The following is a 26,580-nucleotide window of genomic DNA, read 5'->3' as shown; positions in this document are numbered from 1 at the left end:
AACAAGGATTACTCAATTACCGTGAATTGTAAAAACGGATACGGATCTAAATATACCGTGGAAGCGTAAAAAAAAAGGAGTAAATATGTAATTTCACAATTGACTACTCGTAATTATTACACAAGTGGACGAATAAATCATGGTTTTGATAAAAAGCACTTGTTTTATTATTAATAATATAATTATTGTTATTATTTGCAATCCGTCTTTTGACCAACAAAACAAGTGTGCAAGAGATTGTGATTCCTCTAATCCCAATATATAATTATACCAATTGAAGGCTTTGCTGATATCCATTTTGTTTTTTGGTTTTAGACCGTTCATATGAGAATAGTACGAAAACCATGTTTTTTTCCACTACAAGACAAAATACAAAAGAAAAAGGTTACTAGAAAAAGAAGAAAAGCTAGAAATATACATCATCATGCATCATCTTCAAAACGTCATATAGCCATTGTAAGCATATGTTTAGTGGAATTTTCCATGTAACTTTACATATAAACACTCTCCTTCCTTCCATCTTCCTTTGATTTTCTTCTCTATTTCCCTTTTGTCACACTCAAAGAAACAACTCTATCATTTCATTAATAAAAGCCTATCTTTATCTCTTGTGCTTCAAAGAGTAAGAAACCCCAAAACAGAAGAAAACCCATTTTGTTACTACCACTAATATGGGAACTTCTCTGCCTGAAAACGTACCATCAACCAATAGGGAAAAGGTAGGAGAAGAGCTGCTTCACGGCCAAGAATTTGCAACCCAACTTCAATTTCTCCTCAAGGGACCTTGTGGAGATCTCTTATTAGCTGATGAACTTGTAGTCAAGATCTTGAGATCTTTCAATGAAGCTCTTTCTCTGCTCAGTTCTTGTGAATTTCTTGAAAATTCTCAGAACCTAATAACAACTTCACAAGTTGACTCAGTTTGTTGCGATGACCGGAGATCTGAAGATTCCGGCGAGAGCAGGAAGAGGCCAACTAACAAGGATAGAAGAGGTTGTTACAAGAGAAAGTAAGTCAATTAACTTAATTATATATCAATTAACTTAATATTTCCATTTCTATAATCAAGATTAATTAATTACTTACCCTACGGGATTTAATTAAGAACGAGAGACATATGTTAAATTAATTATGAAAATTAACATAAACTTTTTATTGTTGTAGCAGAAAGACCTCCCAGTCATGGATAACTGTCTCTGCTGCAATGGAAGATGGTCATGCATGGAGAAAATATGGGCAAAAGGAGATCCTCAATGCTAAATACCCAAGGTATCAATCTTTAAATAATTATCTTCTTATTTAAAAAATAATTATCTTTTTACAAAATGGAAATTTTTAAAGGAATCGTAGATTGGTAGGTAATTTTAATTTCCAACGAAGCAATCAAGAAAGTAGCCTTACAAAAAGAAAAGTAGCAGTTTTAAAGCGCTGATAGCTACTAAAATATCTAATTTTGAGGAAGAGACCGAAAAAATTTTACAGTGGATTGTCACTGTTGCAAATGGTAATCCCGCTTTTGTTTATTGTTGGAAACAGGAGTTACTTTAGGTGCACCCACAAGTATGATCAAGGCTGCAAAGCAACAAAACAAGTCCAAAAAATGGAAGAAGATCCAAAAATGTACAGAACCACTTATATTGGTCAGCATACTTGCAGGGATATTCTTAAGGTTCCTCAAATAATCACTTCAACAACCCAAGATTCTTATCCTTGGGAATCTTACATGCTTAGTTCTGATTCAAAGATTCCAATCACACCCACTTATAATGCTACAACAATAAAGCAAGAATATAAAGAAGCAACAACTCCAAGTGATTTAACTGACAACCTTCCATCTTCTGACACAGGCATGTGGTGGAAAGGATTTGAATCTACTGCTTCTCAAAGTTTGGATATGGATTTTGTGGATTTTGATAGTGATTTTCATTTTGATGAAACTGAGTTTAATTATCTATCAGCTAACTAGTTATAACTATAGCTGTAGGTTTTCCAAATTGTGTATATATTATATATTATATATATTATATGTATTGTAAGATGTGAATAACCTTTGAAGAAAATCTTGTACCATGTAATACATATTATGCTAGCTTTTGTGGAATAATCACTTTGCATAGTTAAATTTGTGGAAATTCATGGTCTTTTAAGTTTGTTAAATCACAATCCCTGAACCTTAAACTTCTTTTTGGAGTGAATAAATTAGAGTAATTACCGATTTACAAAACCGAACTGAGATTATTCGGTAAATCGATAAATAGTAAATAATTGATAAAATCTTTAAAGAAAATTTGGTAAATGGTAATTGATTCGGTATTAAAAATTTTGAAATTTTCAATTCACTTGTTTATTGAAAACGGCGTCGTTCTGATTTCTTTTTTTTAAAAAAAAAAACTCAATTCTTATATGATAAATTGATTAACTCGGTAAATCATTAAACAATAAATTCGATAAATATTTAAATTAATTGATAAACAGTAAATATTTAATCAATCAAATGGAAATTCGGTAAACGGTTAATTCAACTCAACTGGTGTCCGCTACTTCTATGGTTCACATTACTGCTGGTTGCAGTTGTAACTTTAATTCGCTTAATGTGGACACCTTATGAATAGTAATTAATCTTTCAATTCACGTGCTATAGTTAAAGATGCCTTTATCAAAGACAGTGTCTTTATTCACACTACGTGTCACTATATCACTGTATATAGTACTAGATATACTATTTTCGTTCAGACAGCAATAATTCTGAAAAAGATAATTTTCCATATTTTATTTAATTTTATTTTCTATGAAAAAGAAATTAATTGGTCAAATAAATGCATAGATTTACCTTAAATTTTACTAAAAAAAATCTTCTAACATTTCAAATTTTTACCTTAAATTTTACTAAAAAAAATCTTCTAACATTTCAAATTTTTATTTTGATTCATTAAACTTTTTAATGACTTATTAAATGTTTTTTAACTTGCAAAATTTTTCTATTATATACTTTCTAACTTTAAAAATTAAAATATTAAACAGTTAAAAAATATAAAAATTACTGCTCCACAGTTATATATGATAATCACAAATCAAATAAATATTTTATATATAAAAGTGAAAGCCATTATAAAAATTACTAATACTAATGAATAGAAATATACAATATTATCAAAATTCGTAAATTTTATATAAAATATAAAAGTAAATTTATGTATTTCAAAGCTATTTTAAATAATAAATCGTCAAATTGATTTGATGGGTGGCCGTCGGGTTAGATTAGATTAGATTGCAACTTTGTTTTTCTAGGATTGGGAAGACAAGCTTAAGCTAGAAAACAAAGGAGTGCCCCCAATGAATCGGGTAGGATATTAGATGTAAATAGAAGTAATTACGAAAAAAGATAAACGTCTTTAACAGGGAAAGTTGAATAGGAAACAGATGTGGAAGGACCAAGTTGATATCAATCAAGTTCTGGATTCTAGTAAAACAAATCAACTCTAAGTGGTCCATTTTGAAATTGGAAAATTCCAAGGGGATAAGTGCTTTGTATATTGTTAACAATGGCCACATTTCTGCTTTCTTCGCTTGAATACTTATCTCCATATATTATTTATATGTATTTCTTGCATTTCGATTCGGAGAACGATTATATTTTAAAGCCATCTCTAAGATGTTGATTCCACGGCTCGATCATGCAATCATTAGAGTTAAATTTAGTGTGAAATCAAGCCATTTTGGGCAATTAAACATTGTTTTTTATAATGTTTAGTAATATAATGTTTGAACTGACTTTTAAATGTTAAGGTACGGTTTTATAATGCTAAAATACGGTTTTAAATGAATGGGTAATGTCCTTCGTATGTATACACATATAAACACACATCGCATCGGATAGAGAAATGATGTTTTCGGTTATTTATAAGGAAAATGAAATTCAACATCATATAGAACCTTCTTTGAATATTATTGATTTAGTCCTAAGGAAAAATCTTCTCATAAAGTTTCTTCGATTGATGACAAATTCATTTGAGCAGTATCTATCCTTCTAGTTACATTTCTGACCCACCTTTTGCTAATTATATTATCAGCAATTAATTCTTTTTCCACAACCATAGTCTAAAAAATACAATGCCAAAAAGACAACTTGAAGGATTAGAAATTATTAATTCATGTCAAAAATTCTAATTAAAAATGCAAAAATAAAGGGTAAAAGAACCATGGAATTTTAATTAATATAACAAAAATATAATTAATCTACATTCAAATTTATTAAAGGATGCGTACAATATCAAAAGTATATATGATACCAATGAAAATGGCCTCATCAAGAGCAATCAAAATTGACTAATTTTTCTTGTTAGTGTAATTAATAAAAATTAATTTTTCTTCTCCTCCGGTTCCCATTTATCTTCCATAGCAGTAAAAATCAATTCCATGCTGTTACTGCTACTGCTTCCCGAATTAAACATAGCATCTGCCATATCAGCTACAGGATATTCTGCTTCCTTACCGAATCGGGCCGTCGAGGGACCCGCACCACTACCGCTGCCACGACCTCCTCCACCTCCCAAAGTAAATTCCAGCCATGCTGGTGGCTGAGTGGCCATATTTTGAGTCATCTCTTGTGTAATTTGCAGTGGCGGAACTGATGGTGCTGTAGAAGACATGTGGCACGTGTGATCGCCCCTGTATGTCACTTCAAATGTGTGAGGATCATCGTCTAGCCTCTGCACTTGTTTCTTGGCCGGACATTGGTACAGTTTCTGGTGGGTGCATCTGTAGTAACCCCTGAAGAAGACGATATATAAATAATCCCTCAAATATTTAACACCAAGTGAGTAATCTAAATGTATAAGAACCCATTGCGGTGGGGGATTTATTATCATAATGTGTTTTATCATTCGCAATGCAAATTCCTTTTCTCCTTTAAAGGCGAGCAGATGCAGATGCTAAATTAATTGGAGAATTTGAATAAACAACTATAGATTGAAATATACATATTCTTATTATGTACTACATGACAAAGAGATAAAAAATATTAATAAACATATTTATTTACTATTTGTAATAAAAAAAGATAGCTATCAATGTAAATACGATTGGGGGCATACCTAACCCCCGCCCATAGAAGAAAATGAATAAACGGTCCAAAAGCGCAAAACTTAATTAGTGGGATTTAATATAGTATAGTTTAATAATAATTATTTGATTTTTCTAACAGAAATTCTTCCTGCTACGTACTGAAAACGAAATCCATATTGGGCGTTTACTTTCTAAATGTGTATGGCTTCGTTGTATTAGTCAGTCAATGACTCAATCTTAGTTCTGGAATCAATTTCCATAGTGAGTCAAAAATCTTTGTTTGATCAGAAGATATGAATTTTTTTCACTTAATCTTTAATTAGCTTTGAATGTGTAAATATATTTATTAATTAAAAAAAAGTTTTAATTAGTCAAATTAATTAATTAATTAATTACCTAGGGAACCTAGATCCCAGTATTTCTTTCTGGCCATATTTCCTCCATGTGTAGCCATCCTCAGGTGGGATCTCAGTATTTCCCATTCTAGGAGCTGGTACCCTAATTGTCTTCTTCTCCGCATCATCCTTCCTACAAAATTAAACATCATTATTTCTATTATTAAACTTCTTTATTCCATTTGCAATTTGATTAGCATATACAATATCTAAATTAACCTTAATTAATTCCGATTAATTATATATATATATATATATAACATTTTATGAAATATAATATTTTTTGGTTCCGACTTAAAGTTTAAACTCGTCATTTTTTTATAAAATAGATAAATGTGCATGGGTAATCTCACATTAATTAAAACTAAAATCATTTAGGTTAATATTTTGTGTTAAAGTTACTATATAAATTTACAGTTACACATGCAGAGATATACTTTCCAAGAAACAACTTGGATGGAGTTGCTGTTTTGATTTTTACAAAGATGATTCTGAAGTAAAGCACAAGTTACTTACTTTTTACAAATACGTAATTTCTTACCTTCTTCGCGGTCTTTGAGAGGAAGAAGCCACTGCCTGAACATCTGATTTGCTAGCTATTTCCATAGCCAAACCTCCCGACGGTGACCCCATTTCTAACCCACCTGAACCACTGCTCCTTTGATCAGCTATCAGTTGTGTTTGTAACATCTCCATCATTTTACTCTTTAGCCAGTATTCTCGTAAGCTGGGATCAACCTGATGAGGTTGCTGCGATTCACGAAATAGCATTTGAGAGTATGAAGAAGGGTCCTGAGCATTTAACCTTTCTCTAGCAGTAACAAAAACCCTAATTATCTCGTCTAACTTGGAAAGCATAATTTCTTGTTTGTTGGCTAAGTTTTGAAGGGTTGGTTCAAGTTCTTTAGATAATTGAATCCCATGAAGGATTAAAGAAATGAACTCATCCATGGTTGTTTACAGTAGTATTTTTCAGGTCTTGTTGGATTTAAACATTGGGTAGTGATGATATTTTAAATGGTGTAATCACGTAATTTGAAGGAGCTTTTTGGTGTGCTTCTATGTTGCTGCCTTGTCTCTTTTTATTTTTGTTTCTTTCTACACGGTACAGAAAGAAAGAAAATAGGAAAATCGGAAACTATGACCAAGTCATAGGTCTACTTCGTACGAATATTGTTTGAGTCTAGAGGAAGACCGTGCCTTATTGAAAGCACCAAGTAATTTGAAGAATTTTCCTAAGTTTGAAGCTATGACTATTACCAAATAAGTTCCTCCTTCTAGGTTCTCTTGAATGATTACCATTCAGTTGAACACACAGAACATTTTTAGTAATATTGATTGGATCTATATTTTCCAATTAATGATTAATTAACCAGTATTGGTTTAACCATAGGGTCTGGTCTTGGAGTTAGAGTTTGGGTCATTGGTCATACCCTTTGGGTCCTTCCTTTCGAGAATTTAACATGTAGGTAGCCAAAAAAGGGTCAAGATTTTAGGGTCCCATGCGTGTGTAAAGGTGGTAAATGTTGTGGCAAATGGAGTTTTGGCCTTTTGGGAGTCATGTTTTCATAATTAAGGGTTAACTTGGTGAATGAGTTTCCAAAATTCCTGCATATGCTCCGTGATCATTGGACCATTTTCATTTTGGTCTTTGCCTTGGAAATTTCAAGTGCTTAAAACACATCACTTTAAGGTATTCGGTGAAAGTATTCGGTGAATCTCTTTAGTCGGTTAAAAGTAAGGAGAATTAATATTTCAGTTTTAAAAATATAGAGAATGGAAGTTCCAATTTTTTTAATCCACATCCAAATTGATAATAATTATTAATAAAAAATAGGTCGTCTCTCTTGTCATAAAAATTTTGATATTGCTTCAACTCGTGGTTACGATAAAATCCTTATTTGTATTGATAAATTAATCCAACGGTTATAATATATGGGTTGTCAAGTTTTGATTTAAATTGAAATTGAAATGGATCAGTGTTAATTCAGATCATTTCAAAAAAAATTTTAACCTTAGAAAATCTGGTTAGTTCAGTATTCAATGGAATTTTAAATACCGTTATAGGGTGAATATTCATCTAGTATTATGAGTTCAAAATCCAATTCTAACTATCCTTATACGTTTCTATCTTACATAAACAAAAGCAAGTTGCTTGGTCACGAAGAATAGCTTTCAATAAGTCTTAGCTGGCATTTTATTTGAAGAAATAACTGGACATGAAACTCCAAATAATGGAGAAATAGTGGAGTTATTGAAGATTTTAGTACCTTAAATGTCCTAATAGCGGTCTTTAGCAGGTGCATTTAATTTGGCCGGTGACCAAATCTACGTTTGTTTCAATGAATTATAGGAGAGAGAGAGTTCAAAATCAGATAACTGATAATGATTTTAAGTACAACATTCGTATTGTTATTGTACTCAACAATGTTACTCTGTCATAGGTAAGGATCATATGAACTACTTTAAGGTAGTTACATTCTACATTATACATTTTTGTTCTGTATTTCAACTGCCATTTTTTGACTTTTCCTTCACACTACCAGCTAAAGGGTTGCTTGGCAATTAATAATTATAATTGTGGTTTGAGAAATTTGGTTAATAGCATCTGATATTAAGCTTTTAATTGGAAAAAAATTAATTAATAGTTGTAACTATTTCTGCTTAACTAATCTAATAGCTATCATACTATTAAATATTGCAGATACACTGTGTTGTCACAATCCTTAGATGTTTCTATATAGGAGAATTCATATCCAAGAGTTTCTTTTGTTAGGTAAGGTTACTTAGACTTCCCTCTTAAGGATTTTGAAAATAACATGAGCAAGAAAAACTTTATACTTTTCTTCAAACTGACATATATATATATATATATATTTTGGAAGAAAATGATCATTTTATTTATATCTCAAATATGAGGTCCCCATAGCCTCCAATAATATAATACCTTTAATCAAATGAGGCAAAGAATTAAAAGAGGTAAAAGAAAGAGAAGTATGGTGGAGCCTTTGACGAGTAGCCAACAGATGTGCGGCTTGATTTCCTTCACAATATATGTGATGAATGGAAGAAAAGTGAACACGCAGCAAAGCCGAAGGACCTGCTCTAATCCATTGTGCCCGATTAATGTGAGCAACTAGATCCAGACAATCCATTTCCACCTGGATGGGATAAAAACCTTTATCAATACTCCAGAAGAGCCCCCAAATCAAAGCCTCAAGCTCTGCTTCATAAGCTGTCCCGGCAATAATCGGAAAACAAGCGGCAGCAACAAAATTACCATGGCTGTTTCGGAGGATAGCACCCCCGCTGCTGAAAATTTGTTGAAAGATGCATCAATATTCAGTTTATAGCAATCTTGTCTAGGCCGAATCCAAGTAATAATCATTGGCTTTAATTTTTGTTTGCCAAAAGAAGTCGAAATGAAGTGGCAATTAGCTTTTGCAGACCAAGTTGTTGCAAATCTCTTACCAGAATTGGCAATACTCTAGTTTAATAATAACCTACTGATATCTTGTAAAAGGAGGTCTGGAAAGCAAGCTTCATTACCCCAATTACATTGACAATACATTTTCCACACATACCATACAATTACTTGTGGTACCAAGCGCCTAAGCTTACCCATAACCGAATCTGGACTGTCACAAAGCCACCAAAAAATCAACGCTTGCTGTAGAGAATTTTGTGACTCAAGAGTATCTAGGAAAAAAGAGACGAAATAAGTCCAGAGTTTAGCAATGATGGGGCAGAAATAAAAAAGGTGGTCAGCATTTGTCTCGACTTGAAGCAAATAATATATATATATACTTTTCTGTTCCTCCTCTTCCCTTCCCTCCCCTCCCCTACCGTTTTTTTTTTTCTTGCAATCTCTTTCTTTTTACTATCAACTTCTTTGGAGTTGGGAGCAATTATATTTAAAGCGCTTCCTAACTTCACTACTTGATTCTGCGATCACTAGCATAGAATATATAGTGATAGTAGAATATATTCCATGCTAGTGATAGCAGAATCATGTAGTATATATATACACACATTAATGAAGCGAAGTGAAGATGTTGATAGGGGGCAGCATAAACTTTTGAGGCCTTCCTTGGGAGTTAATACGGTTGCAAGCAAGTGAAAATATCAAAGAAAAAAGGACATGATTGAATATATACTTATGACTTCTTCTAATTGCCTGTGATTAGAAACTTTGGATTGCTGAAGGCAGGGAGGAGACTTTTGCTATAAGTTAGTTGTGGTGTCTGTTTACTGACATTGATGTGTGTTCATTCATCAACACAACATCTTTCTTTTTCGTAATAACTCTGTGCTTTACAGAATTGGATGGAGGCCTTTATGGTAGTAAATGGAAATTAAGGGCCACTTGGCATCATCCCTTGATGGAGCAACTCCATGAAATTGCAACGAAGCGACGCATTTTCCCCAGAATTCTTACAAAAAGAAATTTTTTTTTTTAAAAGGACATTCAATTGTCTTTAAATTAGCTTTTAGCATTTCTACTAAATCAAAACCTTATCTTTGAATTATATCATTCTGTTAGAGGTTAAAAGACCTTTTTAAATTGAATACTTCTAATTTATAAACCGCTAATGCTAAGACAACTAAAAACTACTATAATAACTAATAATTAGCTACACAATAATTAATATTGTCGAACATACCTGATATCTACTTATTATGTGTTAAACCTATATCCAATATAACAAACTCAGCAATGGATGTTAAATCCCTAACCAATACAAACTCTTAATGAATAGTAAATTTTGATACTCATGTTTGTCTAAAACTTGCTTTAAATGGGTTTTTGCACAGTAGATAGTAAATTTTTATACTCATATTTGTACCTATGAGCGCTAGGCCTAGTAAAATCAACTTAAAACGCAACTCCTGGAACGACGTCGAAGTGGAACGAACGCAAAAGTTGGGCCTGAAACCGGGCCGTAACCGGCCGAAGAATTGAATCAATCAAGTCTGAAACCGAACTAATTCCGCTTCGATGCGTAAAATTTCCTTCCATTTTCAATTTTGCCCCCAAATCTCCCTCTCTCCTTCTCTCTCAGATCAAATCATCAATCCACCTCCCTTTCCGAATTTTGCAGATCGTTATTGTCCCTTCAGTCCACTGTATTGTCAATAGAAAGAAAGCATAAAACTAACGTAGAACAAGGAGGAGGAGGAGGAGGAGGAGGAGGGGAAGGGAAGATGTTTAAATTTTTGAAGGGAGTGGTGGCTGGATCTGGTGCTGGACTGAAGGATCTTCCTTACAATATCGGTGAACCTTACCCCTCCGCTTGGGGCTCCTGGACTCACCATCGCGGCACCTCTAAGGTATATACACTATACAATACAATTTCCATCATATTCCTTAGTTTCTAGGCTGCATCTCTACTCATCTCTTACAGACAACTTCGTTAGTGCTTAGCAAATATTCTTAATAGAGATAAAATTTTCAAGTTTTGGAGGTGATGAGATTGTTTTATTTTATTACGTGATTCTCCATTAAGCTTCTACTTTTTGTCGGTTGTTGATGGATTTCGTTTTCCTCAACTTCTTGTCAACGACGTTATTGAAGCTTAAGATTGTTATTTTGGGGAAAAAAAGAAACTGAGTGCAAGCTGGCCTCAGTCGGATCTTTGGATCACTGAAGCTTAGGTGAAGTGAAACTCGTGGAATGTGCTACTAAATCTATTTGCAGTTAGGAAATGATTGCCTAAGCAAGTTTTATCGCACCCAGCTTGTTCTGCTTTATAATTAACTAATTGTGTTCCCCATTATCCATATTCTACTTGATGTTATAGACGTTTCATAGTTTACATTGAAACACGTATATACGAGGATGTTTTCCACATGCTCTTCTGAAGTAAACTTGCGTTAGGTAAAGGTATCATTGGAAATTCGGAAGTGGTTTAGTTTAAGCATTTGTGTCATTCTAAGTTTTGGACATTGCATGATTCATTTTTAATAGTGCACCCTACTACTGCAACTCTAGGGTCATGGTTAATCAGTTATTAATTAGAATCTCAATTGCATGTGATTTGTCATATTCTTCTGGTGACATTCATCATATCACTTTGGTAGCATTATCAATCAAAATATTTTGCTTTTGACCATCAAAGAGTGTTTTGTCCAGACATTTGCATTTCTGATTTTGTTTAATTAAGTACTTTTATTACATGGTAGGAAAAATAACGTTGTCAATCAAAATACTCGTTTATTTTATACCTGAGTGTTACCTGTTGTGAGACCATGACAGGGTGTGTTCTATCCTAGCATACCCATTTTTGTATTTATATGATTTTGTTTTTCCAAAGCTCTAAAGTGTTGGCTTTAAAGTTGTAGTCTTTTATCTTCCAGTTCTCTTCATCAAAGTTGGTGTACTTCTTTTATTGGCTTTTTCAGGATGATGGATCTCCAGTCTCAATATTTTCTCTTTCTGGAAGTAATGCTCAGGATGGACATCTAGCAGCTGGTCGTAATGGCGTTAAACGTCTTCGAACTGTAAGCTTCAGTGGTTTTTGGTAGATTCATTTGGTAGAAACTTTCTCTTTGTTTTAAGACTTGTTAATGGTGCTCTCATTTTGCTAAACTTTATTTGGCAGTTAGATCCCATTTCAGTGATGCCTTTATGAATTCTTGGATAGAGAATTATGCATTAACTTTTACTAGCCTACGTGCAAATTTTCCTACCACTCTGTCCTTAATATGGTTACAAGTTGATAATATTAATTAGAGCTTTTATTAAATTTTATATAAATGAGAATAGCATCAGCTTTCTAGGTTTGGCTCAAGTAAAAGTGTATTACATGCAATAGATTGAAAGTGAAAAAAAAAGCCCTAAGTAGCTCCGAAATGCATTCTCTCATCAGGCTTGCAAGTTGTAATTGGTACTACTGAAGGCTGGTTTTTGAAGGAGGGTAACCTTGTATGCAATGTCCAGGCTTCAGTTATTCTATGTTCAGTATGAAACTAGTTGTGCGCCTTTTACATTTGTTATTTACACTTACCTATATTTAATTTGTTTTGGATTCTCTATGAAGACGATTATTATACTTCAGCACTGTTGTGGGCATATGTTATGAAAACTAGCATAAAAAAGCTGCTTTTGCTTCCTTCAGGTCAGGCATCCAAATATTCTCTCATTTCTATACAGTACTGAGGTTGAAACTTTTGATGGTTCTGCTTCAAGGATTACTTTATATATGGTGACTGAACCTGTTATGCCATTATCTGAGAAGATCAAGGAGCTAGGTTTAGAAGGCACACAAAGGTAATTGCTGTTATTTGTTGAAGCATGCTCCTTTGGTTATGTAACTATCCGATGCCTTTTTTATAGCATATAATTCTTGTCAATACTCTGCCAATCTTTTCTTTGCATGGTATCATTCGTTCTGTTAATCAGCTGGTTTCTCTTACATTTATATTATTACACATTGGCAGGGTGTCACAATCACTTCCACATGCACACAAATGCACGGTCGTGAACACACACATGCACTCATGCACACACCCGAACACTTTCACATTCTTTCACACTCAGAGTTAATAGAGCCATTCCACCCCCTCAACCTATGAGATTATGAAGTTACTTGCATTTTTCACTTGTTATAATGGTTTTACTTGCAGGGATGAGTATTATGCATGGGGGCTGCACCAGATAGCTAAAGCTGTGAGCTTTTTGAATAATGATTGTAAACTTGTAAGTATGCTTAAATTCTTAAGTAATCACTATCGAATAATGGCATAACTTCTTTCTTCTTTTTTTCCAACTAGGTTCTTTCTTTCTTTCTTTCCCTCTTTTCGGTTTACATGACTGTCTGCTTTGACCACAGGTTCATGGTAATGTTTGCTTGGCCAGTGTTGTTGTAACACCAACTCTAGATTGGAAGCTGCATGCTTTTGATGTTCTATCCGAATTTGATGGGAGTAATGAAACTGCAACTGGACCAATGCTGGTAATCCATATGCACGGGACTGAGCAATTGATTGCAATTTCTCATTAACTTCTGTTTGACATATGTTGTCATCATGAATTTATAACTTAAGCAGCATATGTGAGTGGGGGTATTCAGAAGAGAGAATTCATAAGCCCTGTTCCTTGTTAATTAATTTATACAATTCATTTTCTTTTATTTTCCTTATCCCCATCTTGGAAAATACTTGACTAGTTCATTAAAAGGTTCCTGCAACTTCTCCTAATCCATGCAGGCTCCAATTTTTGTAAATGAAACGCTTCACTGTATTGTTATGATTTTTTTTTCACTCATTATTCTTTCTCAATTATAGAATTCTTTATGATGATGGATGCTAAATTATGACTACTTGTACTCTCTCTGATTTCTAAATATTTGCACATGGTTCTCTTCAACACTGGTTTTGCAGTAGTTGGAATTGGATGCATTTCACTTGTTATTTATTCCATTTGGTTGTTTCTTTTTCCATTAGCAATATGAATGGCTTGTTGGACCACAATACAAACCAATGGAATTGGTCAAGTCTGACTGGGTTGCAATCAGAAAATCTCCTCCTTGGGCCATAGATTCTTGGGGTTTAGGTAACTTTTACTCTCTGTTTTCTTCTTGTTTTTAATATTTATGTGTTTCCTAAGTATCACACCTAATACTAAGTTGTTGTACGTACATATATTTCAGGTGCTCTAGAGATAATATATGTTCAATTGACTTTTTCAGAGATTCCTACCCTCCCTTTATCCCCTCTTTTAGAGTTTCCTTTGTGTTAGTGACACCAACATTTGGGATTGTGGCTAGTGCTTGGAAAACCAATCTCTTGCAACAACTGACCTCATGTTGTTCTATTCCATGACAAATAACATGATTAATTTCTTCAGGAAAGCATTTTTGTCACTTAACCTTTGTTCTTTCATGGGAAAACTTGTCACTGGCCAAAAGGATGCTATTCCACCTCTAAATACCGCATACAGTGACTAAAAAGATAACCACAAATATTTCTCCATTCTTTGGATCCTCTGGAAACCCTTTGGATTCCTCTAAGCATCTTCACACTCCGATAAATGTCTTGAGATCTTATTGAAAAATTGCTGCCATTGATACTTTGGAATTGGGTCAACTCATGATGGCTTGAGTAACTACTTTCCTTGCCTCTTAGGTTCCTGCTTCAACTGTTGGCCATCTACCCTCATTCTCCAAGAAATACTCACTCTCCTTAACGTTTTCTGCTTTTTGTCGCTGCTTTGATTGCATATGCTACCTTTATTTCATTTCTGTTTGCAGTTTTCTTCCCATATTAACTTCCTTTTCCCAAACAATTTTTCTAAATAAGAAATATTTTCATCATCTAAAGTTTGTTTAATTGTTTGTAATCATCCTTATGCATTCTGCATTGAGTAGTAACACTAAAACTTGTTGGCTGAGAAGACATATAAGGAGAAATTTATTCTTGTGCTTCATTTTTACTCCTGCAGATTTCAACTTAACATCTAATTTTGCTTTCACTTTTTTGGCTTAATTCGTAGGCTGTCTAATTTATGAACTCTTTTCTGGTATCAAGTTGGGGAAAACAGAAGAGTTGCGCAACACTAGTTCCATTCCAAAGGTTTGCTTTCTATTTAGGAGATGAGTTTATGGGTGCTTGGCAATTTCTGTAACTGAGTTCTCTGCCTCTTCAATTTTTAAATTTGTTAACCAAAATTTGGAACATATTCTTTTGTATTTAGAAACAATAGTATTAATTAGATTCATTTTGTTGGTTTTTGTTTGTGTATTTTAAAATGTGTTTTTGTAGGTTGATGTTCATATCTGGTCTCATTTCCATTTGAATCTGTGTGTTTTCTTCTTTTCAGTCATTGCTTCAGGATTACCAGCGATTGCTGAGTTCCATGCCTTCTCGCAGGATGAATACATCGAAGCTTATAGAAAATAGCGGTGAGTTCATGGTTTGTGTTTATTGTAATTTTTGTCATTGTTTTAACTTCATAGCCTTGCCAAGAGCTGTTATGCCATTGATTTTTTTGTCCATCTTTTGTAGTTTCTTATGAAATGTTACGAATTTAAATTACAATGTTGACGATGATAGTGTAAATTATATATTGCCCTGCTTTTTTCCCCCTAGGCAATTTAGGTCCCACTTGCTTTCAGTAAAAACCTATGAAATCCAAAAATTTGTTCTTGCCAGATAAACTGTCTTTCTTCAGCAAAAATAAACTTGGAATTTTGAATATCTTTGCACAAAATTTTATTGAAACCAAAAGGTTCATCACTTTGGTTTGGAGAAAAATGGACTATTCAAGGGTGATAAGATTTTAGTGTTTAGCATTTCCCATTATGTGATTGGCTACCATTCTCGTTGTTGTGGATTTCTGGACACAGCAGAGACATGCCCAACAGGTTCATACCATGTGTTTAAAGGAGCATTATTTGATCTAAAGTTTTCAAGTTTTGTATTGGCAGAATACTTCCAAAATAAGTTGGTGGATACTATTCATTTCATGGAAATTCTTACTTTGAAAGACAGTGTTGAGAAGGATACCTTCTTCCGTAAACTTCCAAATTTAGCAGAGCAACTTCCTCGTCAAATTGTGCTGAAAAAGGTGTGAAACTTCATTTTCATACACGCTTACAGAAACTATGTTCTTCCCAGTTGTCATTTTTTCTTCTGGATTTTACAGCTGCTTCCTCTATTAGCTTCTGCTCTTGAATTTGGTTCTGCTGCTGCCCCTGCTTTGACTGCACTGTTGAAAATGGGTTCTTGGCTTTCAGCTGAGGAATTTAATGTCAAGGTCATCCCTTTCTTTTCAGGCATTAGATGCTCTCGTCATTGCATATTACTTTTCTTTTGAGTGGAGTAAATTCCTTGCATTTACAGGTATTGCCAACACTTGTGAAACTCTTTGCATCAAATGACCGTGCTATCCGAGTTAGTCTCTTGCAGCATATTGATCAGTTTGGAGAGTCATTATCATCACAAGTTGTTGATGAGCAAGTAAGCAATTATTAATTAGATGATAATGAATCCATCACCTCCTTTGATTTAAATAAACTTTTTTTTTTTTTTTTTTAATCAAAACTAGTTATATGTAGCTGGATGGAGTCCTATACTTATTATGCCATTTAATTGGAATGATTGTAACTAGGTTTATCCTCATGTCGCTACTGGATTTTCTGACACATCTGCTTTCCTCCGTGAATTGACCCTCAAATCCATGCTTCTTTTGGCACCCAAGGTACTTTTTAATACTTTCACAATGGGATTTTTGCTTCTTTGGCATAGCGATTAAGGAATGCCCCAGGCAGACCTTTAGCTCAAAACTCAACAGGCAGTAATTTTTGTTCTAAAACATGTCAGATACGTAACCTAATCAAGGCATGTGCCTTTTTGTAGACACGAGGCATGCCTCTTATATTTTACCCATAACCATTTATATTTTCTATGTACTTGATGCTGTTTTCTTTACCACTAATTCAAGACTAGTTATTAATTTTCAATGTGTTCTAGTATATCCAATTGAATTGAAAGTAAACAGTAAACAAGAAAAAGGACTATATGGGTTTCTCGACATCTTCAATTCAACATAATACCAAAGGAAAAGGAGTGAAAAGAGAAAAAGAGAAGTAGACAAGACAATGCTCCAAATAGGGTTTCCACAATGTCCTTTGACAGTTCTTTCTCTACCCTCTAAACAGTCTCTTCTCTCCCTCTCTCTCTCTCTCTCTCTAGCTCTCTCTCTGATCTATCCTTCAATTATAACCATCTCTATCCTTTTTTTGGGGTCCTTTCCCTATCATTTCTTTCTATTTCTCCTTCTGCTTCTCTAGTGCTCTGTTTTCTTTTCCTTTTCACCTATTTCATTTGTTTGTCCCTTATCTTTTTCCCGTTTGAATTCCATTTTTTAAACCTACAATTTTGCTTACCCAATCAAAATTTTTGGCCACTTCGCCTTGCAGCAGTAATTTCTTACTGGATCCTATTTAGAACACAAATTGTCAGTGTTCATAGGTTATGCATCTCATGCTGTCATTTGATTGTGTACCTTCTGACTGTCTTTGTAGGTTTATGCATTATTTTTATGATTTTGTACATGTGATAATTTAATTGTGGTTGCTCATTCCATCCTGAAGGCTGCTTCTGTTTCACCTGACATTGCAGCTTTCTCAACGTACTATCTCAGGCTCCTTATTAAAGTATCTTTCAAAGTTACAGGTATTCCATAATTTTTCTGTTAACAGAATAGAAGTCAATTTGCTTTAGTTGTAACATAATTGTTAGAATTTGACTCGTTTGTTACCATTAATTCTTTTCCTTTTCTCGCATGTGAGGGTCTCTGTGTTATTAGTTGTGTGGTTTCTATTTTTATATTTTATGCTTTTGCAGGTAGATGAGGAGCCTGCAATTAGAACTAACACCACCATATTACTTGGAAATATTGCAAGCTACCTAAACGAAGGGGTAAATATGAATAGTTGTCATGGTTTATACATGGTTTCCTCTAATTAAATTGTTAAGATAGATTTATTATATTGTTCTGTATGGGAATGTAATGCGATGTCTTTGAAATAAAATGCAGACGAGGAAGAGAGTATTAATTAATGCTTTTACAGTCCGTGCCTTGCGTGACACCTTTTCTCCTGCAAGAGGAGCAGGTATAAGTATTGCATGCCTTGTTTATTTATCCTCAACTGCCGTAGTTTTCCTCCATTGCTCTTGGAGAACCCTGGGGGTAGGAGAGGAAGGACTTTTAAGATCAATGCATTTCTGCACGTCATATCTTTTAAGATCTATGCTTATGGTCTGCAAAAACTTTTCTATATATTGTTCTTTACACATATTTCATACATTTTGCTTTAGAAATATACATTTAGCGTACACATTCTACTGATTTCATTTTTTTTTATCCATATATTTACCTATATTTTTGGAAGTCCCAACTATGGCATCCCAAAATTTGAAAGTCATTCATATCATTCCATATTCTTTATCTTTTTACCCCTATTATTTTTGGATCCCCCAATTTTGAAATGTAGTTCGACACCTGGTTGTTTGCTCTTCAGCAGTCATGTTGATTAATCCTCAAATGTTATATGTATTTACTTAAAGGTGCAACCTTTTTCTTTTTACCCTAATATTGTAATGTACTTGCATAATCTGCAATTGGCAGGAATAATGGCTTTGTGTGCCACCAGCTCTTATTATGACATCAATGAGATTGCAACTCGAATTCTTCCAAATGTAGTTGTACTTACCATTGATGCTGACAGGTAATATTTTCTATAGATGATCTGTATGAAGATTGTGCATTGGTTTTTGTCTCAGTAAAGATGAAATGTAATGCTCTCTTTCTTTCAATTTTAAGCAGTGATGTTAGATCCAAAGCATTTCAAGCTGTTGATCAATTCTTGCAAATTGCCAAGCAGTATCATGAAAAGGTGTGTGCTTGAATTCTTGTTGCTTTTGTTTTATTATGCCTTTTGTTTTCAGTACGCAGATTTAGAAATGTAAGCAACTATGGAATTAAGTGCAAAAATATAAAGAATAAGTGCTTCCAAACACAGAGAAATCTAAGCCTTACATGATACACTGACTTCTATATTCTGAACCTCATCTCACAAATTGATATTTATATTATACTTGGCGAAACAGTTGTAAGTGGTGAAATATCTTGTATGTATTTAATCTTAACATGATCTGTCAGAGTATATGGATACCACCACTTTTGTTACAGTTCTGATGTAGCTGACATTTTTTTGGGACTCTAGTGCCCACCTGCTTGATGAGAAGATAATGGTCTGAAATTGGCTAGGGCTTTGTATTATGCCTATTTCTGTGGTTGCACTTTATACTTCCTATTGTAATCGCTTCCTTTTTGCGGCATTCATACTTCTGTTGGTCCTTGGATTTCCATTCTAATTTTTTTTGGAAAAGGTAGCCTAATTGGATAATTTTTATAATCTTGAAATCTGACTTTGTTTGGCTTCCTTTGGTTTGTTCTGCTACAAACTCTTCCTGCTTCCTCACTCCATCAAATGCTTGGCTATATGTCAAAATGGACAAGATCTAGTTTAGATTTATTAAACAGCTTCATATTTGCAATTATTTATATTGATCCTTCCCTCTTTGCCTATTTATAGACAAGTCCAGGAGACAACACTGCAGCTGCAACTATGGGAATTTCATCAACACCAGTAAATGCTAGTTTACTAGGGTGAGTTACTTGGACATGTTATAATTGGAATATATTAAAATGCAGTTGCTTTGTCATTAAGGTTAATTATAAAGGATGTGGGGTTTTGAATAATGCAATTTCCATTTTTTTTTTTTGGTCCATTGGTGAGTAGAAGCAGATAGCTTTTCATGTGGTGTTGTGTCTTTGTAGTTGCATTTTACTGATTTAAGTGGTTGTGGGATATCAATTGATTATTTTATTTGTTGTTCTCACTTAAGGTTACTTTTATTAACAACCCCATTATTTAGTCTATTGCTGTCATGTCATTGTGCTTGAAATGTTTTTCTGGTTTGCAATTTTTTCATTTCCTCTTCATACTTTTTTCTATGGCTCTTGAGATATATTTATCATGCAGATGGGCCATGAGTTCCTTGACTCTAAAGGGTAAACCATCTGAACAAGCTTCCCTTGGTTCAGTAAATTCTGATGCAGCTGTAACTTCGACAGCCTCTAGTGCCAGTTCAGGTATGCATCTTGATTACTCTTCTGATAATTCCTACATGTTAAAAGGAAGATAACAGCTAGCATTCTGTCACCAAGAATTAGATATCGAAGTACTTGTGTGATTTGCTTTGGTAAATACTGAACTCATTCTAAATAATGATTACTTTTCATAGTTTACATGCTAACTTGTTTGTGAACTAGATTCTTCGGAAAGCATATGATTTGGATAATTGACGAATCAATGTTGATTTAACCTTTTGTTTGTAGGGAGCCTAATGATATAGGGACCCAGAAGATAATTCCTACTTGATAAACTAACATTTTAGGGGCTCATGTTTGGTAATGTCTTAAGAAAGTAGACAAATGGGCAATGTAGAGAATTTCAGTAGCAAAATAACTTTTCAGTTGCTGATATAACAAGTAAAATGATCTAGAAAGTCAGTTATTGAATAATGAAGTGAGGATCATTACTTCTACTGATAAGTGCTTCTGATGGATCATTTCTTCTGCCAAATTTTTATGTTGATTCCTTTGCTTAAAAATAAAATATTTAATACTGGATTTCTGTTGTGATCTTAGTCATGGACACTCCAAGCACAGTACCAGCCCGTGTAAATTCCAGCACAGACTTGGCTGATCAACCAGTACCTGTTTCTCCTACTTCAACAGATGGTTGGGGAGAAATTGAAAATGGAATCCATGATGAGGGTGATAATGACAAAGATGGTTGGGATGATGTTGAACCCCTTGAAGAGCCTAAGGTAGCTCCATCTCTTGCAACCATTCAAGCTGCTCAAAAACGACCAGTGTCTCAACCAGTTTCACAGCCAAAACCACAAGGTAATGCAGGGATACACATGACTATCATTAATCAAAGAGTAAAAGTTCCTAGACTGAATGGTTTGATCATATTGGGACTGGACTTGAGGTTCTATTATCAACTATACATCTACTATGTTTTTGGGCCTTTTGGACTGATTAGTTGTTAGCGAGTGAAAGAGATGGCTTAAACAATTTCTTAAAGGGTTAGAAGAAATTCTAGGGAGATTGGGCATCATGAGGGTGATAAGTAAGAGAATCAAAACCTATATGCAATTGTCTCTCAGTATCTCCTCTGCACATTGTGGGCGAGATCGTGGTTCCACATGTCCTAGGAATTCTGTGTGCTTTACTATGAAAGGCCTGCTTCATCACAGTGAGTCTCATCTCCGGTCATCAAAGCAGGCCCTTGAGACAACCCTCTATTGTCAAGAATTAGGTCCCTACCCAGAATCTCTTGTAGTTTTGCTCTTCAATAAATAATTCCTAGATGTACTCAGAGCTGCAGACTCCTCTTAGATCCTGTTGTCAGACTAATTTCTTGAATCTATACATTAAAGCTCTCGTATTTGATTTCTGTTGTCAGACTAATTTCTTGAATCCGATATAAAAATACCAAGAAGCAAACATTTTTTAGTTTTTTAAGTTAGAGCTCTCGTATACTTTGCTAATGTTGCAAGCATCTTGAGTTTTAAAAGTTACTTTCTTGTATACTTAGGGCGAAATATAATGTTAGTTATATTGACAAGTTACCTTTTTGTTAACATTGTACTCCTGAACAAGACATTTAAAGAACTATATTTGATGAACATTTCTTTTTCGCTTCCTTCAGCTACAAGTCTGCGACCTAAAAATACAGTAAAGGTGACAAAGGACGAGGATGATGATTTATGGGGTTCCATAGCTGCCCCTGCTCCACAAACGTCATCAAAACGTTTAGCTGCTAAAACAGCATTGACACTTGATGATGATGATCCCTGGGCTGCCATTGCTGCTCCTCCACCTACAACAAGAGCCAAACCTCTGTCAGCTGGTAGAGGCAGAGGAGCCAAACCTATTGCTCCAAAATTGGGTGCTCAAAGGATAAACCGGACATCCTCTGGGATGTAAGTGAAAAAGGAACTAAAGAGAACGTTAGGGAAGATGAAGATCTGTAAATTTTTACTTTGTTTAATTTTCTGGTGACTGGTTTTCATGTTAAAATACTAGAAATCCCTTTCACCTGGAGTTGTATCTACTGTTTTCTCCTATAATATTTGATTTGTATTATCATTTTTTTATACAAAATTTTTTGTTCTGGTTCTCGTTTTAAAGAAGGGGTTATCTGCTAGACTGCTGTGTAACATAAACTAGTTTCTGCAGCAACTTTGGATTCGAACTGAGCATAATCACAGGCTTGTGGACATTCTTCAAATGTAATGATATCGTTTTTCTTTTTAATGAGAAATGAAAATTTTGTTCTCTAGTTTGTTGATGCAACTCAGCATTACTATGTTATTGGAAAGAATCATGTTCAAAGAGATCTTTATTTACATTTAATCACTATATTATAACTTTGCCACTCCCCATTCTCTAAACCAAATGGCAGAGGAAGAATGGGTGTCTTGTGGGATGAACAAGAAATGGGGAGATCATTATTCCTTTTTATCTTCCTCGGGATCTTCTCCAAGTCCAAGCACGTAATGTTCTGCAGCAGTTGATATCTTCCTTTCTTTTCTTTCCGGCTTGGTAGCTAACTCTCCGGCCACCTTAACTCCGGTCCCTGACAGAGGGATACTCTCATGAAACTCATCCACCGTCTCTTCAGAAAATGTAAATCTGTTTTTCAACAAAATGTATCGACTTTAGGAAGGAAACGGCTAAAACTGCTAAATGATCCAACTAAAATAACCTAACTAAAATCAAAGTAAGCAATCTCTCCAACTTTACCAAAATTTATACATAGTTTTGGAATCTCAAGGTATTTTAATTTGCTATGCGTAAATAGATTGAAATTTGCAATAGGACATATCTTGAGACAATTATAATTCATGTTACCAAAATATTATGATTCCCAGCAAAATTGTAAGAACATTAAAATGGACAGACACAACTCAAACATATGCAATGATATTCTTACTTCTAAATTATAATCTTCATAAGAATGGTCAGACTGTTTGTCTTTCCTCAAGATGAATATGATCAACTATAACAATTAAATGTTAGAAAAACAAGCCAGGCAATACTATATTTTATGGAAGAGGAGGAAAAAGTTCAGAAAGTACCTTGTCGGATTATTGGATGGAGCCCAGAGAAAGGATATAACCACAAGAAGAACAAATGCAAACACTGTCCAAAAAGCTGGGATGATCCATGCTCTTTGCCACATTTCACTCAATGGATCGGTTGCATTGAAGTACAACTGAAACAACATTTGTTTGGAGAAAATTATGAGAAAATGATAATGGGAGGACCAGAAAAAGTGAAATCACGAGAAATTAATAACCTCATATCCAATCCAAGCAATGGAAAGCAGCACTGCTACTGCAAGAAAATTGGTAAACTTCTGGTAGAGTGCAAATTTAGCTGTGCTCCTTCTTATCTGCGCGCCAAGTAGAGGAGCTGAACACTTAAAAAAAATGTTTCTGTCAAGAAAGACGAAGATTCATGGGATCTAGTCAATGGTTCTTATAGCCGCAGGGTTTATAGATGCATTAAGCACATAAGATTCCATTCCTTGACAGATGCAAACTATCACGAATAGAGCCTGTATGGTGTGTGCAAAAAGTGAAAGAATAAATCAAGTCAAATAATACCTGAAGCTTCTCCAGAGTTTGGGATAATGATGAAAAGATCCAAACAATAAAGAAGGCATCGAGCAGAGTTACAGGCAGCACAAGAACTAGCCTTGCTTTTCCAAAAAAGTCATTGATATTCCCCAAGTTTTCAACCAAACCAAGTGCTTCTGAAGCCATAAAGTATGTGCCACCAAGGAGCAGCATTTTTGATGTTACACCACCAAGAGTTGGCCGAACAACGCCATAGCCCATTGAAACTGCCAAAAGAAGCAAACGGGAAACAGTCTTCTTAACAGCACCAAAGGTAACTGCACATAGCGTGATTCCTGTTGGCCTGCTTCCATTTGAATTAAAATTAGCATATTCAAAGTACCAAAAAGCCATTTCACACATTCCCAAACCTATCACAATTGTAATGTAATAGTGCAATTGAAAAATATCTTTCCAATACTTGGCAAACCAGAGAAACCAGACAAGACCTAGTGCAAGGTAGGCTAAAGACATAAACCCAAAGAATGTCATCATTGGTGCCATCTTTCCAGGAAGATAACCATATGGATTTCTCCATACTGTCCTGCCACTAACTGTAGTCCCTGTTAGTTCAGGGTCACAAAACATAAAATACAGATAGTACATTCCGGTGATGTTGATCTCAATTGTTTGAAGAAACATTTTGGCCTCTTCATTTTTTCCTTCAAAGAAAGTTTGAAGTCTTCTTGGTCCATCAGTGTTATTAGGCTCCTGTTGGATGATTACCTCACCTACCTTACAGGATCCGAACTCGGCAAGATCAGGAGTACAGCATATTGCACTAGAATTCAAATAAGAGCCCCCAATTTTCTCTCTGTCTTTGACCTCTACTATTAGAGCTTCAACTAATCCGGTCTTTTGCTGCATTTCATTCTTCTTTTCAGCAGACTCCTTTGTTCTTCGGAATGTGATTGATTCAAACCTACAATTTAAAATGGCATGGAAGAGAAATAACTATTAATTGCTTCAGTTCCCTGAAGGATAAAACCTAACTTTGAAGCATTATCTAGAAGTATTTCAAGAAAACAAAAAGAAGAATATATGCTTTTGACCAGAAATGCTGCCATATCAACAGTGAAATAACTATAATTTATAACCATCATAGAACAATTAACAGCAATATGAGATTTAATAAAGGGAAAAGTAATACACTATGCAAATTTTTTTCTTCCACATTGCAATGATGGATGCAGGAAAACTGGTACTTGAAACCTAATGTATAAAAAGAAGAAGAAACGTATTTTAACTCAGAATTCGAAAAGAACCAATAAAAGAATATAATGGCTATCCCTTTTTCCGTTCCTAGAACGCAACAACCTATTCATTTCATTCTATCAAATCAACAAAAGAATTACCTTTTTTAATTAAAAAGAATTACCCTGCATTAAAGAGTCTGTGTAATTTCCCGGAAACAAACAGATCGGCAAATAGAAATAAAACTTTGCAATGAGATAACCAAAAAAATAAAAGTAAAAAAATTTGACAAGTAACCTGATAAAGGACTTGCTGTTGAGTTTAGAAGCATAAATGCCTTCACTACCACCATGAAAGAAGTAGGAATTGTATCGACGAATGAAAGCTTCGTTTTTGTATTCATGGATAGACGCATCAGCTGTTTTTATTGAAAACCAACAAATATACACAACTATACCTATACATATGCCCCAACCATTTGATCGATCCTCACCAACCCAATGCACCATATTTCTGAAGGAATTCACAACAATATATATTATGATTAAGATATTCTTATATCATTATAATTAGCTTAAAAGGGAAACAAAAATAAAAGTTTTGATCTGTTTTTTTAATAGAGAAGAAAAGTTTGAACCACAGTATATATCCAAGCCATCCCCTTTAAACTTATCATATGCATGGCCTTCAATAAGTCTAAGGGTGTAAATGAATTTTCTCCAACGTGAGCTGCATGAGATTTAACTCTTTCTCGATTGTCAAGCCAAATTCGAGTTTGTGTTTTGATTTTAGCTTTAAAAACCAACTAAACAAAAATTTAATAACAATCGGAAAATAAATGTCATTTTATCTAAAAATAATTATTTTCCATTAATTACATAAAAATAAAATCAGAATCTAATAAGTTTGACTTATGGGCCAAAAATCGAAAGGTATACTCCTTGTTATAAAAGTCCTATAACTAGTCATGCTCCAGAGCCAATATTTTCTATATGTTGGATGGACAACTGATATAGGGTTTTGTAAGTGATAGTATGAGGTGTTGTGCTCAATCGAACATACATGTTTCACATGCTCAATGCATCATTTAGAATTGCATATGCAATATAAATTTATCTCAAAGTCCATGCTACTCCGCAAGCATTCGACAATTTTGGCCTAATATCTCTCTTTCTGTTTGAGGGCACAAAAATTTTGAGACTACAATATTTCGTCTATTGACCTATAGGAAGTATTAAAATCATGCTAGAGTAATTTCATATTGGAACTTCCGAGCGCAAAAGTGAAAAGATTCAAAAGATATACCCCTTTAGTATAAAAAGCCTAGTCACCAGTCCTACTCTAGAGCTAGTATCTTTTGTACGTCTGATAAGTAGCTAGTATTGGGTCCTCCAGGTGATAGTATGAGGTCTTGTGGTCAGTCGGAGATGCTTATCTCTGCAGCTCAATGCGTCATTCAAAAATTGTGTATGCAATATAAATTCATCCCCAAAATTCATGCCATTTCGGAAGCATTCAACACTTTTGATGTAATATCTCTCGGTCTATTGCTTGGCACAACATTTTGAGATTACAATATTTCATCTATTGACCTGCAGGAGGCATTGAAATTAAGCTCAGGCCATTTCATACCGGAGTGTCCGCGCTCAAAAATCCGAAG

The 26,580-nt window shown here is 34.3% G+C and overlaps 4 protein-coding genes across 6 annotated transcripts; 2 read left to right on the top strand and 2 right to left on the bottom strand.

Moving 5' to 3' along the window:
• The first annotated feature begins 524 nt into the window (after window positions 1–524).
• WRKY54 (WRKY DNA-binding protein 54) lies at window positions 525–2,132 on the top strand. Of its 2 annotated transcripts, none has more exons than XM_089723463.1 (3): window positions 525–1,009; window positions 1,165–1,269; window positions 1,537–2,132. In XM_089723463.1, the coding sequence occupies exons 1-3, from the start codon at window positions 672–674 to the stop codon at window positions 1,964–1,966; spliced, it is 873 nt and encodes a 290-aa protein (XP_089579589.1). In that variant the 5' UTR covers window positions 525–671; the 3' UTR covers window positions 1,967–2,132. The 2 variants fall into 2 exon arrangements, with proteins under 2 accessions (XP_089579589.1, XP_089579590.1); XM_089723464.1 differs by having other exon boundaries at window positions 526–1,009; window positions 1,168–1,269.
• A 2,065-nt stretch (window positions 2,133–4,197) lies between these two features.
• WRKY55 (WRKY DNA-binding protein 55) lies at window positions 4,198–6,504 on the bottom strand. The gene is made up of 3 exons (XM_089723462.1): window positions 6,001–6,504; window positions 5,461–5,592; window positions 4,198–4,770 (listed from the first exon to the last, which is right to left on the bottom strand). Exons 1-3 carry the CDS (start codon window positions 6,408–6,410, stop codon window positions 4,359–4,361), a joined length of 954 nt encoding a protein of 317 aa, XP_089579588.1. The 5' UTR covers window positions 6,411–6,504; the 3' UTR covers window positions 4,198–4,358.
• A 3,969-nt stretch (window positions 6,505–10,473) lies between these two features.
• Window positions 10,474–22,384, top strand: CTEXP (kinase family with ARM repeat domain-containing protein). The gene is made up of 21 exons (XM_089722685.1): window positions 10,474–10,790; window positions 11,862–11,960; window positions 12,578–12,729; window positions 13,086–13,158; window positions 13,292–13,414; window positions 13,905–14,013; window positions 14,953–15,032; window positions 15,280–15,361; window positions 15,887–16,026; window positions 16,105–16,215; window positions 16,302–16,418; window positions 16,570–16,659; window positions 17,583–17,636; window positions 17,808–17,882; window positions 18,001–18,076; window positions 18,592–18,691; window positions 18,790–18,859; window positions 19,562–19,635; window positions 20,012–20,121; window positions 20,680–20,940; window positions 21,752–22,384. The coding sequence occupies exons 1-21, from the start codon at window positions 10,665–10,667 to the stop codon at window positions 22,027–22,029; spliced, it is 2,400 nt and encodes a 799-aa protein (XP_089578811.1). The 5' UTR covers window positions 10,474–10,664; the 3' UTR covers window positions 22,030–22,384.
• A 1-nt stretch (window position 22,385) lies between these two features.
• On the bottom strand, window positions 22,386–25,705 carry LOC149495933 (uncharacterized). 2 transcript variants are annotated; one of them, XM_089722686.1, is made up of 5 exons: window positions 25,218–25,705; window positions 23,715–24,648; window positions 23,405–23,527; window positions 23,184–23,320; window positions 22,386–22,737 (listed from the first exon to the last, which is right to left on the bottom strand). In XM_089722686.1, exons 1-5 carry the CDS (start codon window positions 25,427–25,429, stop codon window positions 22,554–22,556), a joined length of 1,590 nt encoding a protein of 529 aa, XP_089578812.1. In that variant the 5' UTR covers window positions 25,430–25,705; the 3' UTR covers window positions 22,386–22,553. The 2 variants fall into 2 exon arrangements, with proteins under 2 accessions (XP_089578812.1, XP_089578813.1); XM_089722687.1 differs by having other exon boundaries at window positions 23,405–23,500.
• Window positions 25,706–26,580: the final 875 nt, after the last annotated feature.

The sequence above is a fragment of the Jatropha curcas genome, chromosome 6 (genome assembly GCF_041381405.1).
Source record: "Jatropha curcas cultivar XTBG-Jc1 chromosome 6, XTBG_Jcur_1.0, whole genome shotgun sequence".
Taxonomy (NCBI): Eukaryota; Viridiplantae; Streptophyta; class Magnoliopsida; order Malpighiales; family Euphorbiaceae; genus Jatropha; species Jatropha curcas.
Note: the sequence above shows the minus strand (reverse complement) of the source record. Positions and strands in the feature narration are given on the sequence as shown.

Excerpts from the sequence above, each read along its gene's own strand:
- CTEXP (XM_089722685.1), top strand. The coding sequence starts at position 10,665 with ATGTTTAAATTTTTGAAGGGAGTGGTGGCTGGATCTGGTGCTGGACTG. Across the intron at positions 10,791-11,861 it reads ACCATCGCGGCACCTCTAAG|GATGATGGATCTCCAGTCTC; the intron begins GTATATACACTA and ends TGGCTTTTTCAG. Across the intron at positions 16,216-16,301 it reads CTGAGGAATTTAATGTCAAG|GTATTGCCAACACTTGTGAA; the intron begins GTCATCCCTTTC and ends TTGCATTTACAG.
- LOC149495933 (XM_089722686.1), bottom strand. The coding sequence starts at position 25,429 with ATGGTGCATTGGGTTGGTGAGGATCGATCAAATGGTTGGGGCATATGT. Across the intron at positions 24,649-25,217 it reads AACAGCAAGTCCTTTATCAG|GTTTGAATCAATCACATTCC; the intron begins GTTACTTGTCAA and ends TTTAAATTGTAG. Across the intron at positions 22,738-23,183 it reads CCATCCAATAATCCGACAAG|ATTTACATTTTCTGAAGAGA; the intron begins GTACTTTCTGAA and ends GTTGAAAAACAG.
- WRKY54 (XM_089723463.1), top strand. The coding sequence starts at position 672 with ATGGGAACTTCTCTGCCTGAAAACGTACCATCAACCAATAGGGAAAAG. Across the intron at positions 1,010-1,164 it reads AGAGGTTGTTACAAGAGAAA|CAGAAAGACCTCCCAGTCAT; the intron begins GTAAGTCAATTA and ends TTATTGTTGTAG. Across the intron at positions 1,270-1,536 it reads CTCAATGCTAAATACCCAAG|GAGTTACTTTAGGTGCACCC; the intron begins GTATCAATCTTT and ends TGTTGGAAACAG.
- WRKY55 (XM_089723462.1), bottom strand. The coding sequence starts at position 6,410 with ATGGATGAGTTCATTTCTTTAATCCTTCATGGGATTCAATTATCTAAA. Across the intron at positions 5,593-6,000 it reads TCTCAAAGACCGCGAAGAAG|GAAGGATGATGCGGAGAAGA; the intron begins GTAAGAAATTAC and ends TTAATTTTGTAG. Across the intron at positions 4,771-5,460 it reads CTGGGATCTAGGTTCCCTAG|GGGTTACTACAGATGCACCC; the intron begins GTAATTAATTAA and ends CGTCTTCTTCAG.